The sequence below is a fragment of the Ruditapes philippinarum genome, unplaced genomic scaffold, assembly GCF_026571515.1.
Source record: "Ruditapes philippinarum isolate M1 unplaced genomic scaffold, ASM2657151v2 ctg154_1_1_1_1, whole genome shotgun sequence".
Classification (NCBI taxonomy): Eukaryota; Metazoa; Mollusca; class Bivalvia; order Venerida; family Veneridae; genus Ruditapes; species Ruditapes philippinarum.
The window spans coordinates 63,998-83,719 of NW_026861602.1; the positions used below are offsets into that span (position 1 = coordinate 63,998).

The following is a 19,722-nucleotide window of genomic DNA, read 5'->3' on the forward strand; positions in this document are numbered from 1 at the left end:
AACAATCTATACTTTTCAAAAAACCCTTAGCCTTTTGATAGCAGTAATACAAGCCTTCACAAAAAGCTTGGTTCCAGAACATACATCCAGTGCCTTACATCTTGTCATATTGTTACAGCAGGAAAGAAAGTCGGTGAGTAGGTGAGTCGGTTGAAAACTCATGTTTTTAAAGGTCTCAACATAACAGGATTACCATAATTTCTTACAATGAATTGATTCATCTGTGTAGTTAAGTTAATATTGCCTCATTTATCTGCTTGCCTTATTTATCTTCAAGTATTATACTTACAAAGGATTACTGGAATCAAACTGTATTGGAGTAGGAGGTCTCTTAGGTGACTGCCAAAATGGACCTGTAACGTCATAACAGAAACAAATGAAAGTTAATACTCAAGTTATTGTTATTCCTTTTTATCATTTTTATTGTGTTTTAACTGTTACATTGACACTGATAGATTTTATGGCAAATTTCCAGCTTCACTAGTGGGGAATACATCACATGTCCCTACATGATTTATTTCAGACACAAGAGGTTCAAACCTCATCAGAACACTGACCTTCAGAGAGCAAGCTGGTTAGACTACTCCAGTCTTGGATTGCATTTCAAACCCTTAGCAATAAGCAACTTAGATCATTTGGCCACCTAATGCTGAAATAAATTCTGATACTTAAAATATAATATACAACTTTTTCTACACAAGTTTTTTTAAATTTCAAAAGTATCTTGAAAAGTTGGTTACACTAAAGTTAGTGATCAACATTTTTTATCTTTTTATTGAGTTTAATGTCACACCAGCACAGACTCAGTGTAGGTTATATGGTGACTTTCCAGCTTTACTGGTGGAGGAAGACCTGAGGTGCCCTTCCATGCATTATTTCAGGTACGAATAACCACCGGAGTTCCATGAGCTAGCTGGGAAGCCTCCTCACATGAAAGTATACAAAGTCCATAACCAGATAGCGCACATAAAAGAATACATACTCATGTCAGGTTTCAAACCAACAGCAATGACGGGCAAGTGGTTTGAAGGCATTGCCTTTAACAGCTTAGCCACAGATTCCCCCTAGTGATTATCATCCATGTGACAATTTTAAAATAACTGCTAGTGACAAGTTAAAAAGTGTTGTCAAATAAAGTAATAAAGTTTCTTACTTCCATCTGATATCTTTGTGTCTAGAGGAAAGGCGTGAAGTAAATGTTTGGCCTGAAATAAACAAAATAAAATCACAATATACACATACAGTTAATCATACCATCTTTTAAAAACAAAGTATGTCTAAACAAGCTTCCAAACTATACAAATATCTAAATGTTTGTTAACTGTAAGCCAATGTTTTCTCAACTAAATTATCTTTTTATATTTTTGAACTTCTCAACAATTATCCCCTTAACAATAAACATTATTAACAAAACTTACAAATCATCATAATACATGTACTATAACAAACATACAGTAGAAACCTGTCAACAAGACCACCGAAAGAAAAATATCTTATGGCATATTTTTCCTTAAAATGCTTAAGCCCTTCATTGCCTATCACTATAAATGTTAAATACAGCTCAAACTTTTCTCTCAATTTCTATTTTTAATCTTTTGCAACTAACTGAACCTCAAAAATATTTTTGATAACTCTAATGACCTCTGTCATTGTGTACAACACATCATCTCCTAATGTCAAAGTCATGGCCCTGACATGATTTTTTTTAACATAAGAACTTTCACTGTCATCATTACTTAAAGCAAATTATGCCTAAAAAAAAGTAATTTTGTCTTTCTTTAGAAAGGTCAAACATGTGTTTTATAATATTGTAATAATGGTTAAAAAACTTTGAAATGCTTATAACTTGAAGAAAATAGCGTTGACTGTAAAAAAAATATTGTGCTATAGGTAGCAAAATATAAACAGAGAGGTATTTTGACTTTTATACAAAATACTAATTCACTAACTGTACTAATTACCAAAACGCAAAAGAAGCAAGGATGTCTTAATTATCTGGCCCATGAATAATGTATTGGAAACTGAAACAAGGCACCAAAAATAAAAATGACAGCGTTTTTGAAGCTTAATGGACCTTTAAAAAAATATCAATTTTGTATTTACCCTTATTTATAATTTTAGTACTTTTACTTTACCTTGTGATTGAAATATTTCTCAAACTTGAGTCTTCCTATATGTACACAAGATGGCCAATCTTTTGGTCGAAACACGAGTAACTTGCTAGCTTGAACAGCGCCCTCTACTGGTTGACTTTCTGATAAACGCTGTAAAAAATAGATATTTAATAACAAGACATTTTGTATTGATTACGTTAATAAATCCTTAACCCCCTAAATTTCTGTTTTGGATCTGTTTGTTTTAAATTTTGAGCAGATCATTCAAAGATTCAGGGATTTCAACATTACAAAGTACAAAATTTCAGCTACAAACAGTATAGAGCCTGGTTAGTCTGCATGAATGTGTCTAATACTTTGCACCTTAAGTTTTATTAGGGTTTTTTTTTTATAAACAATAAGGGAAACAAAAAAAGTTTCTAAAATTAAACTATTATCCAGGGTGTTGTGGGCTGTTAAGAGTCTTTTTTTGGTATTTTTTCTATTCCTCACTTAAATATCTTCCATCACTGAGTCTGGACTATTTCCTCACTTTGTCACTGTCTCAAGAAATCAATTTTTTCTCATTCTTTAGAACAGTGTTTCTATGTGTTTACAAGCTAAACCAGTCAGGTTCAACGCATGTTTTTTTCTCCTCGTACATTGACATCTTTTTGAGACAAATTTACTTATACAAACCCCAGAACTACTTCCAGTCAGACAGAAAGAAGTCATCGTAACACAAAATTGCCATGAAGGCAACGTATCCTTATTATACAAACAATTAACCAAACTAAAAGGGGGGTCATGTGTTTGTGGGGGGTGGGGGGCAAATTAAAACCTACCCTGGGCCATTTTATTCAGTTTCTATATTTGCTGGGAATGACTTTTTGTGCAGTATGGACTCCTATCAGGGGGGGTCTCCCCCTGAAATTTAAAAAAACATTTAATGTACAATTTAACCCAAAAAAGTGAAACCCTGCAGGAGCCATGTGTAAAAAATTACCCTTTTAAAAATGGTCCAGTTTTTTCCCACTTACAAAAATTTTTTAAAAATAGTATAAAAAAAGGTTGACCATACGCATTTTTTAATTGCTTTCATCTCTAGACTAACTTACGCACTGTAATAATGGCTCAATCATTTTTTCAGTTCAGGGCAAGCAAAATTTGGGGCAGGGGAAGAAATTTTAAATCTACCGCCGTCAGGGAAAACCCAAAAAAAGTTATGACAAGCCTGCTTTTTAAATGAGAAAATTAAATAAATTATAGTGCCTGTACCTGATCCATAGGGGTTCTTTATGAGCTACAAAAACTGAGTATGACCTTTTGTTCCCCCTAGTTTCCCGACTTAAAGTTTTTTTGTTAAAAGTGAAAAAAAGTAAAAATCCAGCCCCGTAATTTTCAAAAAACAATTGTGATTAATAACTGGAAAAACCTTTTTTTTAAAGGGATATCCTTAATTTTTTTGTATAAATTTTAAAATGCCATTTTTTTTTGTCATATTATTGGTGTTATTGAGTAAAACCCCAAAATTCTTTTAAAATTTAAAGTTAAAGTTTTTTTTAATTAAGGGCCTATTTTTGGTTATATGTTTAAACCTGTACACTAGTTAAGAAAAGGCACATGAACAAATTTAAAAAATAAGTCTCCCAGCTTTTTAACAAAAATTAATTCCCCTTTTTTTTTAAAATTAAATAACGTAATTTTTAATAAAAATTAATACAAATTTTTCCATCTTTTTTTTTATCTAACTTGGAAACAAAAATGTTCCCCGCTTTTAAACATAAAAAAATACCCAACTTGCCCTACTTTTATAACATTTTGAAACAAAAATGCCCTTCTTTTTTTCTTTTAAAAATTTAATTGTTTTTTTTAATATCATAATTGAAAACCAAAGTCCCTATCTTTTATTTCAAAACTTGGGGTTTTCAAAAATTCCACTTTTTTAAATATCCCCCAAATTGAAACAAAGTCCCTATCTTTTAATTTTCTTTTTAAATTGAATTAAAAGTTTTTTTTTATATTCAAACCTTGAATATAAAAGTTTTTTTTTATTTCAAACTTTATTCAAAATGCCCATCTTTTTAAACATAGAATACAAATTTCACTTTTAAAATTACTTGAATTAAAAATTACCTAGTTTTTAATATTAAAATATTTCAGTCCATTACCCTAACTTAAATTCACATGTTCCTAGCTTTTTTTCATTACTAATACTTTAGCTTCTTATATCAAAATTAATATCAACTTCTTGGGAACCCTTTTTTTTTAAGTATAACCTAGATCATTAAAAAAACATTTTTTTGTATAATTTTTAAATTTTATAAAAATTTTCTACATTTTTGTGCTTGAAAATTTGTTAAAGAAAGGGGTAAATTTTCTCTTTTTTAAAATATTTTTTTTTTGTGCTTCTAACAGAATATCTGTCCAAAAAGAGAAAAGTCAGTCATCAAATTTTCATTAATTTTTTGTTCCTGATAACATGGAGCAACAAAAAAAAATTGTAAGATATACAACTTAACTCAGTTATTCTTTTTTGATCATAAAAACCAGCAGCTGGTAGGGTTTTAATAGAAATTCACAAACATGCATAATTCTGTGAAAATCCGTGCTGGATTTAAGGCACATGGTCAGTGACATACAATTATGTACAGGTGTAAAATTTCAAAAGAAAGCTTTCAGATGTTGTGATATTAACTTGCAAGCAAAACCATTTTTAATTCAACAATCCAGTAAATTTTTATAAGGTCCATGCTAGATTTATGGGTCTTGGACAATGATCTATATTATGATCCATACAACTTGTGTGAGGTTTTAGATAAATATGTTTACTGCTTGAAAAGATATAAAGTTGCACACAAAACCCTAATCAAGTATTATGCAAGTAAATGCCAGGGTAAGAAAGCACCTCTACTTATACAAATACTTAAAGTAATAAGTTAAGTACAATATATCAAATAAATATTGAATAATAAAGAAATACTAACCAGCATTGATTTGTTGGACTGCCTGTGCTGCTGTGGTGCTCTTTGGTTTCTGAAAAATATGTTGTATATCTAAATTACAAGATGATTGATGTCACTTCCTCAACAGAAATGTCCTAAATAAGAGAGATTAATGCATCAGCCTAGTAACCTAAGGATTGTTGGCAGTGTGGGTTCAAACCCCATCAGGGGCAAGCCGTTGTTTCCTTCAGCAAGAAACTTTACACTTATTGATGATTTCTCAGTACTAGTTAGTTCCAGGAAAGATTTAAGTCTGTTTCAATAAGTTTATAGCTTCCAACATAATCAAAGTAAAATTAATTTGTATGTACTAAATAAAACTGCCTAATAACCCAGCCCAACATTTTCACCATATGCAAAAATTGCCCTGGAATCTATAATGTCTTTCCAATCTGGCAACCTCAGGTCATTTTGGACATCTTCTGCCATTATCACATGTCAATAGCATCCTGGTATTACCTTCTAAATAAAATTTACTGGAAAAAGTTTCAACATGTGTTACACTTACACAAATATATGGCCTGATATTATAGACCTGCTTTTCTTTTAAAAGTCAAACTAAAAATGTAATGCACTTACTCGTATATGTTGCGGTCTGAATAGGAATTGTCTGTTAAGATTTGATTTTTCTATAAGATCATTATCCGTTATAGTGATCTTGCCAGGTTGTTGTGTTGCCACACCCATCATAGCATAGTTCTTTAACATCTCACATCCAATAGCACCACAACCAACCTATAATAACCATTATCTTTAAAGTATATGCCCCAATGAAATATTGAAAGATGAAAAAAAAAGGTCAACAATTTTAAAAGGTCTTCATAGTACAATCTTCTCAAGTTGGATTTTCTTGATTTTTTTTGGCTGATCTGGAGGCATGCAGCTTTAACCAACGTATAAATGATACTTAATCCCGAACCAGCTGCAACCAACAGTGATTAGCCTTTACCCATCATGCACATCAGAACAGTCTGACCTGGCTCTTCTTAACTCATATTTTTGTATTTTATATTGAAATCACTTAAAACTTTGAATTTACTGTTCCAAATTAAAAGGCAAATCTATGACACAAATTAAGAAGGTTATGGTCAAACTGTGTCATATGAGTATGAGTAATGATAAAGTATATACTTTGTAAAAATATCTCACCATAAACAACTTTAACTGGTGTAATTTCTGTACAGTATGTTCTCCTACACAGATCCTCAGCTGATCATATCTATCACCTCTGTAAGATAAATGTAGCATAATTATGATACTGACTACTTGACCATAGGTCATCATACATAATAAGTTCTCAACATCAGTTATTCTCAACTAGATAAAATTTACTACTAAACTTGACAAATTCAGCATCAATATGCCAAGTTCCAATTTTGACAAACCAAGTTCTGGAACCCGACATAATTAAACATAATGAATGGTGTTTCAGCAATCAGATATGAAAGGTTTAAATATGTTTCAAGCCATCATCAAAATCAAGCTAAAATAAATAAGTTTAGACTGGCTTGGCTATATATTGGTGATGTGGGCTTATGATAATTGTTGCTAGTAAGGTTTAAATACTTACTTTGCTTGAAATAACTCCAACCTTTCTCTGTCATCTTTGTCTATCACTTCTATAGCATCAAGGTACAGCTATAAACATAAAGATATTATTTTACAAGGGTATGAAAATACAACCTATTCTTACATATTGTATGACAAAACCCTGTTAGTATAATTGTTATAATTATTATAATTATACTAAAAAAAAAATTCTGCTTCTTCTTTACATATGTAGTGTGAGTTAACATTAAAACAAGAGCTGTCAGTAGAACAGCAACGCTCGACTATTCTTAGTGCTTGATAGTAAAAAAAATGCTTGATACAGTTACCTCCTCCTGTTTACAGGTTGGGGTCATGATGGTGAACAAGTGTGCAAAGTTTCAAAGCCATATGTCAATGGACTTTGAAAATATTTGAACTATTACAAAAACTTTAACGTAAATTCTAAGTCGAAAAAGGGGCTTAATTCTGTCAAAATGCTTGATAGAGTTACCTCCTACTGTTTACAGATTGGGGTCATAATGTTGAACAAGTGTGCAAAGTTTCAAAGCCTTATGTCAATGGACTTTGAAAATATTTGAACTATTACAAAAACTTTAACGTAAATTCTAAGTCGAAAAAGGGGCATAATTCTGTCAAAATGCTTGATAGAGTTACCTCCTCCTGTCTACAGGTTGGGGTCATGATGGTGAACAAGTGTGCAAAGTTTCAAAGCCATATGTCAATGGACTTTGAAAATATTTGAACTATTACAAAAACTTTAACGTAAATTCTAAGTCGAAAAAGGGGCATAATTCTGTCAAAATGCTTGATAGAGTTACCTCCTCCTGTCTACAGGTTGGGGTCATGATGGTGAACAAGTGTGCAAAGTTTCGAAGCCATATGTCAATGGACTTTGAAAATATTTGAACTATTACAAAAACTTTAACGTAAATTCTAAGTCGAAAAAGGGGCATAATTCTGTCAAAATGCTTGATAGAGTTACCTCCTCCTGTCTACAGGTTGGGGTCATGATGGTTAACAAGTGTGCAAAGTTTCAAAGCCATATGTCAATGGACTTTGAAAATATTTGAACTATTACAAAAACTTTAACATAAGTGGTTACGCCGACGCCGACGCTCGGGTGACTGCAATAGCTCTACTTATTCTTATCGAATAGTCGAGCTAAAAAATATACCCGGTAATTTATCTGACAAAAAAGTTAGATAACTGCTTGAACAGGGTCCATGCTTACTTCATAATTGACTAATTGACCCCTTATGAGCCATATAAGCTGGCTGGATATCTTCCTTATTGCCACATGAAAAAATCATTATTACATAGAAATATTCAAATGACAGCAGCGTGGGGCAAGTAATTCAAAGTCAGTGACCTTGACCACACAGCTATAGATACCATTTCTTTTGACGCTAAATTGTACTTTAATCAATACAAGTAAAGAAAAAAACTGTAAAGTCAAATGTTTGATAAAAAAATTAGTCTAAAATCAGTGTCTTACCCATTGTTTGAGTGGTGTGAACTTTCCTGTGATGGCTTTCAGGGCCTCTTGTGCAACTATACCACCGAGGGCAGCACATAGAGGTAGGAAACTTCCCCGACATGTATATGACAGTAATCTGATGACATCATCAGATATTTCACCAATCTGTAATAAACAATATTACTTACATAAAAATCTAGAAAAGGTGAGATTCCTCGAGCCTGATGAAAAGAACATTGTTATTTGAAAATTGCAGACTCAGTTTGACTGTCTCTGTTCATGAGAATAAATGTAAATGTGCAACATCTGTCATGCCCCTTAGCTCATACAGAAGCAGTATTCAATCTTCAACACTAATAACTTGAGATCATTAGCATTATGAAGGGCACATAATTCAGTACAAACTATTAAAATGTATTTCACTCAAATCTGGCCAAGAATTGGACAAATAAATAATTTTCAATTCAGTTCCCAGTAAATTTCATTATTGTTTGCAGATCTTTTTATTTTAAATGCTTCAGTGGATCTATGTGAGAAATAATTTAAATTTTATGTTTTTATGCTTTTGAAGCTTAGTGGAATTCCTTTAAACTTTTCTATACAAAATGTGTGTCAACATGGCCTGTTTTGAGTTTGCAACAGTCCATTTGTAGTCTGAGGTCTTCAGTAATAAGAGCAATACACAGACATTTTACAATCTGTCAGTGAAAAAGAAATTGTATAGGATAAAGAGCAAACTTGTTTTTGTTGATCTATATCTTGCCACTTAAAAACAGACAGACAAAATTTGATCTGTTGTTGCACTATTTATTGACCAAGAGTGTAAAAAGTCTTACGTCAGTGAACTTTCCCTGTCCTTTCATTTCTGTGACTAGAGCCAGCATCTTGTCAGCATCTTCAGAACACCTATATATATATATATAAAATTGATATTTTATTTGTTTCATGGAGTAATTAACTGTTACCATTGCTGAATTTTTGTGTAATGGACTTGCCCTGCTTTGAATTTAGACCTGTCCATTGAGAATTTAAGGGATTTTAATATCAAAATAGAAAATCGAAGCAACCAGGTCAGAATGCAGAGATGTGAAGGCTCCCTCATCTCTATACTGGTGGAAATAGTGTAAGTGTTAAAATAGCCTAGGAATGCTTAAAATCATCTTAGAAAAATACATATCTAGATAAACTATTCACAGAAGAATTTGAGATACCTGTATACTACCAGAGATGTTTCCTGACCATGCTATATATCTTAAATGGACTTGTCTATCCTTTAACCTGGACAAAACCATTTACGATTCTTAGGGAAAATTTCAAAAAAATATTTACTGACTTGAGTAGCAAAAAGGTCAGACTATGATCAGACAATCACAATGGTAGAATCTATTGCTCAGACTAAAGGTTAAATTGTGTCTACACCTGTGATCAGTCTTATTAGAATGAACCAAGGAAATGTAACTCTTCTTTCCTTGTAAGTCATCATATAATGCATAGTGCCCTCCCTTTACTGTACAAAATCTATGGTCATTCACTATAGAATCTTTTCTTTTTGCCACTGATTCAATATACAACATGTTAAATGAAAACAAGCAATTATCATAGTATTGCAAGCAATCCATAAGTCCCCTACCGGTAAGAGCCCAAGCAACATTCTGAAGGGCCATTGGCCATTCACTAAGGTTCCTATTTTAAGTAAATTTGTTGAAAAAGTTCTTTAAAAGTGATCACAGGAAACAGTTTTTATGTACAGACAGACGGACTGAAGGACACTCTAAAGTTATTTTTTAAACATCCCTGTTATCAAAATATAACATTTTTAAAATCCTATCATGATTGAAGAAGTTGGAGTAAAAATTACCAATTTCTCAAAAAAAAGTCTAAGTTCAAAAGGGGCATAATTCTGGAAATAGTCTTGCTAGAGTATTGAACACTCACAAATGTTGAGTGATAATAAGAAACATTTATATGAAGTTTGAAGTAGATACATTCAGAAAAAGAAGTTATTAAAAAAAAAACAATGTTTTTTTCATGAAAATTTTAAGTTCAAGGGAGGTAATTCTGATAAATTTTGTGCTAGAGTTGTGAACCTTGTCACATATGATGTGGTTGATGACAAGCAACTTATATTTAAAGTTTGAAGAAAATACCTTAAGAAATAAAGAACTTATAGTAAAAAAACTTAAAAACTAGAATCAGAAATCTTGAAATTCAGTCTATTTGTTGCCATAGCAACCAGAATTTTCAACATAGGAAGATAAGAAAAGGATGTGCATAATTTCCATACTGCCATCTACCCATATGTCGAGTTTCATAAACATATTTTCAGTACTTTTTGTGTTATCACTGGATCCAGGTTATGTGTAAAATTTGCCATATTTTCAATCTATTTGTTGCCAAAGCAACCAGAATTTTCAACATAGGAAGAAAAGAAAAAGACGTGCATAATCTCCATACTGCCATCTATCCATATATCAAGTTTCATAAAAATATTTTCAGTACTTTTTGCGTTATCGTGGGATCCAGGTTATGTGTAAAATTTGCCATATTTTCAGTCTATTTGTTGCCATAGCAACCAGAATTTTCAACATAGGAAGAAAAGAAAAAGACGTGCATAATCTCCATATTGCCATCTATCCATATATCAAGTTTCATTAAAATATTTTCAGTACTTTTTGCGTTATCGCGGGATCCAGTTTTGTGGACGGACTGACGGACGGACGGACGGACAGACGGACGGAGGGTAAACCTAAAGTCCCCTCCGGTAAACCGGTAGGGGACTAATAACAACATCCCTTGAATAGATCATAGAAATTTGATGGCCATTCCTCTCTTGTATGAAATATTTACAATTTGATTACGACAATGTTCATTCTTAGTAGTGAAGTCTTACCACATGACATCATAAACCACATGGTATGGCAACATTGTTTTATAGCTTACCATACATTTGGCAGTCGTCCATGTGATTCCCTGAATTTATATAGAGCATTGAAACCCGCATGAATACTGATGGGTACCTGAAAAACATAATTCCTAAATTACATATTAAAACATATTTTATTCCCACAGCTGTGTTCTTGTAGTAAATGAAAAATAAAAGCCCTAAAAAAGATCTAACATTCAAAACAATAGGGGCATCTAAGCAGAAATTCAAAATCAAGCAGCAAAATTTAGCTATTACCGCACCAAATATCTGAAATAGACCTATCTATATTTTGATCTGAACTAAACCATTAATCATTTTTAGAGAAAATTTCAAAATATTTAGTAATTGAATACAGTAGTGCAGACTATGATCAGACTATACGAATGTCCCATCTGATCTTGGTCTTTGCTGATGGACAAAATCTGTTACCACTAGCTGGCTTATAGTTAAATACTGTGAAAGTAATAAAATGCATTTCTTGTGCATTATTTAATTAATTACTATATTATAATTTCCAATCAATTTCTTTCAACGGTTGCAGTGACACTGGCGGTTAATGCTAAAAGAATTGTGGCTTTGAGCAATTATGTTTCATTGTAAGACAGCATTACAAATAAGATCCAGTATGTTAACTTGACCTGTATGTGATTATTTTAAGCTATCTATGAATAAAGAACATTTCATACTATCTATGGGCCAAATCATGCAATGTGCAGTCTGAAAGAATGGGAGGAATTCCAACATATGGATTTCTTCTTCAAAGACATTAATTACTCAGTTAAGTTTCTCATTATTTCAGGGTTCATGTTACACATGAATAAGTAAAAATTATACCCTTCCCAGACATAGGGTCGTTTTTTAAATATCACTTAATATTTTGTTAAAATGCATTTCTATTTTGTTTCATTACAAACACTCAAAACTAAACTGTCATACTTACCTCCATTTTACTGAAGTCAGTTACAAGAATATCTGGCTTTATCAACTGTGTTTGCAAATTTTCCTGGTGTAAAAAACAACATTTTATTAAATTAAACTACGCACATGTAATAGTCGTATCATATAAAATGATTAAACTTTGTTTCTATGTCATTACAATTTTTTTTTCAAATAAAATGTAATATAGTATATATAAATTTTTTTTATCATTTTATCTCAGTATATACCAATAACTTGTGTGAAAACTTTCAGATCATTTACATATTGTGTTTCAATTTTATGGAGCATCATGCCTGATCCAAAAATGAAAGCGTTTTAATGTCCTTAACTCAGGCTGGGAATCACACTTAAAATTGATTTACAATTTAATCACAAGTATATTTCCTTTTTATACTTTTTTGTTTTAAATGCCCCAGTTGACCAGTTTAAGCTTCTACAATTTTATTTTTTTAGGCTTTATAATAAAACCTCAGTGGAGCTCTTTTAACAAGATAAAAAATTTACTTCTGTAAATACAAATATTTATATACTTACAAAAGTTAGAGTTTTGGCAACTTTGACTTGTGTACAGATACCACCACTGATATAGGGAGAGAAATCTGATCCAGATGTATCACATATACTGAATGCATATGGTGATATCACTAAAATATAAACATAGCCAGTCTTTGTGATTTTATTACAACAACTCATGTGCAATATTCTACAACAACACACTAATTGATATCAATTTCAATGAACAAAATTTAATAAATATCATTACTCTTAAAGTACTCAAGCTGAAAAAAATCTAAATGCATGAACTTTGCATAAATCCAATTTCCTCAAAAATGTCAAATTATCATGTTTTTTATTTATTATTGCTTTGCTTGAGTTTTAAGTCATATATGGTGACTTTCCAGCTTGATTGATGGAGGAAGACCTCTAATGCTCCTCCGCACATTATTTAGGCACAAGCCAGCACCCCAGTAGTACTACCATAAAAGAACTAAAGATCCTTGTGTAATTGGAATCAACAACAGTGATGGATAACTGGTTTGAAGTCAACAACCTTAACCACTCAGCCCAAGACTCCCCCTGAATTTGGAAATATTAATTTAACTATACACAGTTGAAACAGTTACCTTTACACAACATAATTCTAAAATCTTACAATCCAGGATAATTACAAGCTTAGTTAAACAAAAACATACCTTTTATTTTACACTGTACTTTGTTAATTTCAGTCATTCCTGAAACTTCTTTAAATGTTACAGTGTCATCAGTCTCAAACCCATGCATCCGATGATCTAAACATGTAACAACACCTGGATTATCCTGAAATAAATGAAGACAATGTTCAACTGCAGACAGCGCATAACATTAATAACATGACATAATTTCTTTGTATTGAAGAGTCATAACATTCATGTTTTTGCGTATCAGACTGGATTTTTTAATGTTTAGACTGGTTCTAGAATGTAGGAATCTTACAGTCTGCCAGGACAGACATGTATATAAATGTATATCTGGCTAGAGGATATCTGTTTGTGACCGTAACAAATTTCTGTTGAACAGTTGTCAAAAAGCAAAATATTCTGTCTGTAAAAACTTGATTCTTTTTCTTGCATTTTACATATAAATCATATTTAGAAGAAATAATAACTTTAATTTGCACATTTTCCTTGTATTAGCATAAATAATTTTCAAATTTACTCATACTGGTGGAACAACTGTTAGAATGATGCCTGGGTCAATAACACAGCACTCCTGGGCATCAAATAATTAATTTTTACGTTATTCACCTATATTTTTCAAAACTTGTCATTGCCTGCCTATATATGTAAATATTTTTTCTAAAATGACACACATATCTCTCACCTTTGTTATATTAGCTATGAAAACTTCTTTCGGTTCCTCGCCAGTTGGATCTACCACATTAAAACTATCTCCAAAATCACAAAACGCTCCGCAAAACAAACCGTACACATCGGCACTGATAAACTGTCAATAATAGATATTGTTTATATACATTATTATTAGGTTGGTGGTGGTAGTTTACCCTAGGCATCACGGCAGTAAGCCACGTTAAATTCGCAAACCAATGCAACTTTCCTATCCAGGCTGTCAAGCAGTTTACCAGTACTATTTGCCATCACTTTGTAAGGAACTGATAACAAATGTACATGTTAGAGCAGAGGGAAGTGCAAATGACTGTAGGAAGTACTTTACAAGGATAATAACCTGTACCATCCGGGAATCAAACACAGGTTCTCCTCAGATTAACAGTTCAATGCTCTACCTATTTTGCTAACTGGACTGTTGTTATCATGTTTAAGTCAGATCTTCCAGGGTTATTTTTGAAAGGCAATATGGCCTAGAATAAACTGTTGAAAGCTTTTTTTCCATAAACTAGTATGGGAAGATTACATAAGCAATATACACCTAGTTAAAAAGATTTTATACAGCTTATAATGCTCTATAATACTCTGTTTAACTTCAACTTACGAAGTTCTACTGTAAGTTCTGATAGAATAGAAAGTAGTTGACCATGATTATAAACATTGACCATTTATCCAAGGCAGCCCTTCAAATTGGGGTTATAACAAGGTACTAACAATAGTTTTTGCCATGCATCTAACTAAGGGATAATGGTCTATTTATACAATCAATTACATGAAAATACTTCAACAACTACCTTTAAACAATCAACATAATGGTCCAATCAGTATCTTTAAGCAAAATAATAAAGAACCACTGTAAACAAAGTTAAACACAATACCTGTATCCCATTTGTTCTGCAGAATGAGTTCACATTAACTTGTACAGAGTGAGGCAGTTCTGTAAGGATCACACACTGAAATAAACAAAAGTTAGTGTTTAAAGTGGCATGCCCAGATGACATAAATAAATCTCTTAAGAAAAATATATTTATAGCCTTAGAAATGTATATATATATATATAGTAACAATAATGCTGAAAGTTTGAATGTATTATTCAAAAAGCAGAATTTTGTTAATATTTTGGCAACTAAAGGGTAATTTTATTTGATAGTAAGTGCCATAAGCTATATGTACTTACTTAATGTATACAAATGATATTTTTAGTAATAGAAACAAATTAAAAGTTTTCATAAAATCTGACACAAATCTGGAAACAAGCTGCTTTAAAATAATACTAACAATGTAAGGGTCATACTGGTGATTGTCCAGCATTAATGGTAAAAGAAGCCTTCAGGTGCCCCTTTGAGTATATGAGTAGAACCATTAACCTGGGTTGAGAAAGCAATTCATACTAAGCTTTCTAAAATGAATGAATTCAAAGTACCCTATAGGATTCAACCAATAAAAGTACCCTATAGGATTCAACCAATAAAAGTACCCTATAGGATTCAACCAATAAAAGTACCCTATAGGATTCAACCAATAAAAGTACCCTATAGGATTCAACCAATATTGATGAGATGAGGGGTGATGTATGGACTGAGGGTAGGTGGCCAAGTGATTTGCAGCTAGCAATCTAAACCACTCTGCAAGCAATTTTTCTGATGAAAATTAAGTCATTTACAACTAAATAAATACATACATCCCCACTGATTTATCAGCATTGTGCATTTTGTATTGACCAAATTGTTCATACAAATTATGTGTATTGACTTTGCTTTATAACAATGTTTTTCATAACAATATATCAATAAATTTGTGAATATTAAATCAAGGCAAAATCTAATCCACAATTCTATGAAGGTCATCTATTTCTGGCTAGGCAAGTTTACCTGAAACTGTTTCAGGTACTGTAAATCTGTTGACTCATTCAGCGCACTTGTAAGGGTATCTATGCTGACGTATGGATTCAACTCTCGCAGGCGATGCACACTTGCTTCAGCTCTAAAAATATAACATTTGACGAAATCATTTACTGAATGTAGTTCTATATATAGTAAAAGTACACTTAATTTATTTCTTAACATATAAAAATAAATTGTCAAGAAAGATTTCATCACAATCAAATGTTTTGTTTTTTTACCAAAATGATTTTGAATACTAGTATGTCTCTTTGTGGCATAAATGGTCAGTTCATTAGAGAAAATGGAAGAGCTACCAGAATTAGAAGAGCTCTTATAATACTGCAGTTGTTTACATTTTTACTTTCTTCTGATTGAGAAAATAAATATTTTATCACAAATCAAGCAAAAAATAATTTATTATAAAGGTTAAAATAGTCTGACAGGATGCCATTTTTAAATGACAGCCGAATGTTCTATTGGCCTTCTTTTCAGCAGTCTTCTAACTTGCTAATTCTCTTCTTAGAAGAGCCCAATCAAACCAGCCATAACAGTTTGAAAAAAAAATTTAGTGGTTGGATAACAGAAAGATCTACTAAATAAAAACAAAGGCACACACTTCACAATTCCATCTACATGTTATAAGTATTGTGAATTCTGCAAAGCAGCCCTCTATAGTGTAATATTTGTTTTGTTTGCTTTTACGATGCACCAACACAATTTAGGTCAAATGGTGCAGAAATAAGAAAAATAATTTTGGCTAATGTAGAATAATAAATTAATTCTAAATCAAGACTTCACAAACCTCTCTAGAGCAACACCACAATTTTTCACTCCCAAAAGGGGGCGGGGCTACTCTACAGAGGTGGTACTGTAGTTTTTCAGTAGTGTGTTTAATGTTGTTTATTTTGAACTAAAACAAGATTTAACACTTCCTTGTCACCTGTTCTTTTTATTTTGTACATCTTCTGGTCGCAAGAAAAACTGTGTTCCAAGATCCAATGTAGTGGAAATATTGGGGTCTTGAACTGTCAAGCACTAAAATAGAGCAAATAAACACAAATATGTTAACTCTATCGTGAAAATTACTTTCACACCATTTGGTCATGCATAATAAATTTCTGCCCCTAGGAAAAAGTACCTTCCTTTCCAGTAATTCTAAAATTTCCGTTAATGGGCAAAGTATTGACAAATAAAATCAATTATATATTACATGGTATTTCTGGTATCAGTCTATTATCTTGATAAGAGATTATATTATTAATATTTCAATTACTGGTAATCAATTATTGGATAAACATTGGATCATTATATGTCAGGCTCCTAAGTACAGATAAAGCAAGAATCTCCTGTATCTAATGTTATCTGTGACATATTTTTTTTTGTTAGTGGGCGATCAGTTTCCAATACCGATATTATGTTATCTACAGTTTGCATGCCACACAATCATGCTAAGGTCATTCAGCAATTAAACAATTTTTTTTTAGCTAATGTGTTTCTCTTATATTGTATAATGAACAAACTGGCATCAGGGTAGAACAAACATTCTGTAACTGAGTGAGATTCGAACCTCCGGCACTCTGTAATAAGCCGATGTCAGCAACCTTCATCCACAAAATTAATCTCAATTTACAAATGACGTCAAAAGATGTAAACATTGTCATTGCCATTTAAAATATAGAAGTCAATTACCCTTGAAACGTTAAAGATAAATATGAATAGTAACAATAAGCAAATTTCAAAAGTTTTTTTATTTATTTAGGAAATACAATATGTCAATTAAAAAATGAAGTGACATTAAGGGATGTTTTTCTCATGCTAGCATTCATTTAATACATACACTTCAATATGTGACATATTTGCGTATTTCATAGCACGGGTTTCATGTAAATTGTAAAATAATCACATTGCATTTAAAATGATTAATATTGATCCATTATCAACAATTAGGATTAATTAAACCTTCATTTATTATATACATGTATCAGATCTGTATTGGCAAGTTTTGTAATTGTAGCGAATCAGCTTCGTTTCTTTTTATTGAGCCCACTTTTGTCATTTCAGTTTAACCAATTATGCGACAAAGATTTAATGCTTATAGATATCACCAAACACAAACTTTGATACCTGACGGAAAGTACGTGATTAAAACATGCCTATCCCAAACCTGTTTGGACCAAAGACTCTCTGATATATACTCATGTATTATTCATGGAGTAAAGGAAAACAGATGTCCCGTTATCCCCATGTTACTTGTCTCACATTTTACCAGTGACCGTAACTTCGAACATCGAGGGACAGTTCAAAGACAAACTGACACGATGGTAATGTAATCAAGATGGGCAATAATTCACGAGTACATTAATTTCTTATCAATATATAGATGCATGGTATAGTTTAATCCAGTTTTAACTTAGTACTAATATTATCATCACATAATTACCACTGGCAAACTGGTTCAGTAGTTATCTTGTGAAATACCATTGTTTTAATTGTTATATTGCTAAATTTCTATATCTTCATGTTTGTATAGTAACAGGTTAAATCGTAAATTAAATAGGAGTTAACCCGTTATTGTACTAAGTTGATGATGTATGATATATCGTCAAATAATTTCTATATTTTCATCTTTGTGCTGTACCTGGTTAAGTCCTTCTAAATTTAATAGGAGTTAACCAGTTATTGCACTCAGGTGTTGATAAAAGATTAATCTGTTATCATCAACTTAAAGTTACAGGTTAATTCCTATTAAAGTGTATAAAGCTATATGTCTGCTGCAAAAATTATTGCTTAAATTTTAATGTGAATACCTCTTAAATGCTTGTATAAATTAAATATGGTAGTAAATAGCCTTTAAAGCAAATTTAATGGCACATGCACAAAATCATTGCTAAAACAGTTAAAACCCTATTTAAAATAGCAGAATAATATTTTGTTCCCGATCATTTTATTCGGTTTACATACAATATTCATGCTTGTTAAATAACAGAGACATTTTATGTCACAACTCTTCGAGAGTCGACCATAAAATTATCGAAACAAAATTATTTTACTGTTTATAAATTTTATGAAACTATTTATAGGATATAGCTTTATACCCTTTAAGATTTAACAGGAGTTAACCTATTACTGCACTAAGGTGACAAAATAAAACTATAGAGAATGTTCTGAAATACTAAAAAATATTAAAAGTTCATTAATATTTGATTCACTAGATCAATTCCTCATCATTTTTTGCATGTTCAAAGTTGTACCTTTTTGAAATTGAGTGGGTTGGTTGTGGGGGCAGATGGAGGTGGGGTTAAAGTCACACTGACATTATTTAGGTCACATGGCCACTTTCCAGCTTTTCTGGTGGAAGAATGCATCAGGTGCCTGTACGAGCATTATTCCAGGCACCAGTAGGCACTAGAATAAAACTACCGACCTTCTATAGCTACTTAGAGAGCTTATTTAGCAAGTACAAATATTGGGCAGCAGAGCTGTGTTTTCATTTAAAATGAAACAAAAGTAATTACCTTGACTCCAGCAAGGACAATGTTTTTCCCTGTAAAAACAACATAAAATAGTCATTTAAATAGTCATGTAAATTCATTTACTTCATACTTAAATAGTAAGACGGATTTATAAATAATTCTGTGACAATTTTATACATACAAAAATTTTGTACTCTGTCAATTCCATCTCTTTTGTAATAGGTAAGGCACATTTTGCAATCGTGAAATCTGTCCCCATATGCGGGAATTTGACCCTCTAGAATGCTATCTTTTTTATTAAACTCTTAAGTTTCACATTGATTATGATTATGAATGCCTATTATTGTCTGCAACTCTTACACCACCTGGTAGAAAAATATTCAAGTAAGACTGGTTATTTGGCATATTTTGACCATTGTTTTACATTACATCATTGTCTGAATGTCTAGAATTCAATTTCTTCTAACATAATTCTTGTTTTCTTTCTTTTTT

General features: G+C 31.7%; 1 protein-coding gene across 1 annotated transcript in view; it reads right to left on the bottom strand.

Annotated features, from left to right (window-relative positions):
• LOC132716294 (ubiquitin-like modifier-activating enzyme 6) overlaps positions 1-19,722 on the bottom strand; it is a 36,107-nt gene that overhangs the window by 10,842 nt on the left and 5,543 nt on the right. Inside the window, exons 4-21 of the mRNA XM_060699540.1 lie at positions 19,273-19,301; positions 16,698-16,792; positions 15,746-15,857; positions 14,753-14,827; positions 13,852-13,974; positions 13,185-13,308; positions 12,526-12,635; positions 11,993-12,055; positions 11,067-11,143; positions 8,963-9,032; positions 8,145-8,291; positions 6,669-6,736; positions 6,248-6,326; positions 5,678-5,833; positions 5,081-5,129; positions 2,136-2,272; positions 1,154-1,205; positions 290-353 (exon numbers count right to left, since the gene is read on the bottom strand). Coding sequence (XP_060555523.1) covers positions 290-353; positions 1,154-1,205; positions 2,136-2,272; positions 5,081-5,129; positions 5,678-5,833; positions 6,248-6,326; positions 6,669-6,736; positions 8,145-8,291; positions 8,963-9,032; positions 11,067-11,143; positions 11,993-12,055; positions 12,526-12,635; positions 13,185-13,308; positions 13,852-13,974; positions 14,753-14,827; positions 15,746-15,857; positions 16,698-16,792; positions 19,273-19,301 — 1,630 coding nt within the window. The remainder of the gene's footprint in view (positions 1-289; positions 354-1,153; positions 1,206-2,135; positions 2,273-5,080; positions 5,130-5,677; positions 5,834-6,247; positions 6,327-6,668; positions 6,737-8,144; positions 8,292-8,962; positions 9,033-11,066; positions 11,144-11,992; positions 12,056-12,525; positions 12,636-13,184; positions 13,309-13,851; positions 13,975-14,752; positions 14,828-15,745; positions 15,858-16,697; positions 16,793-19,272; positions 19,302-19,722) is intronic.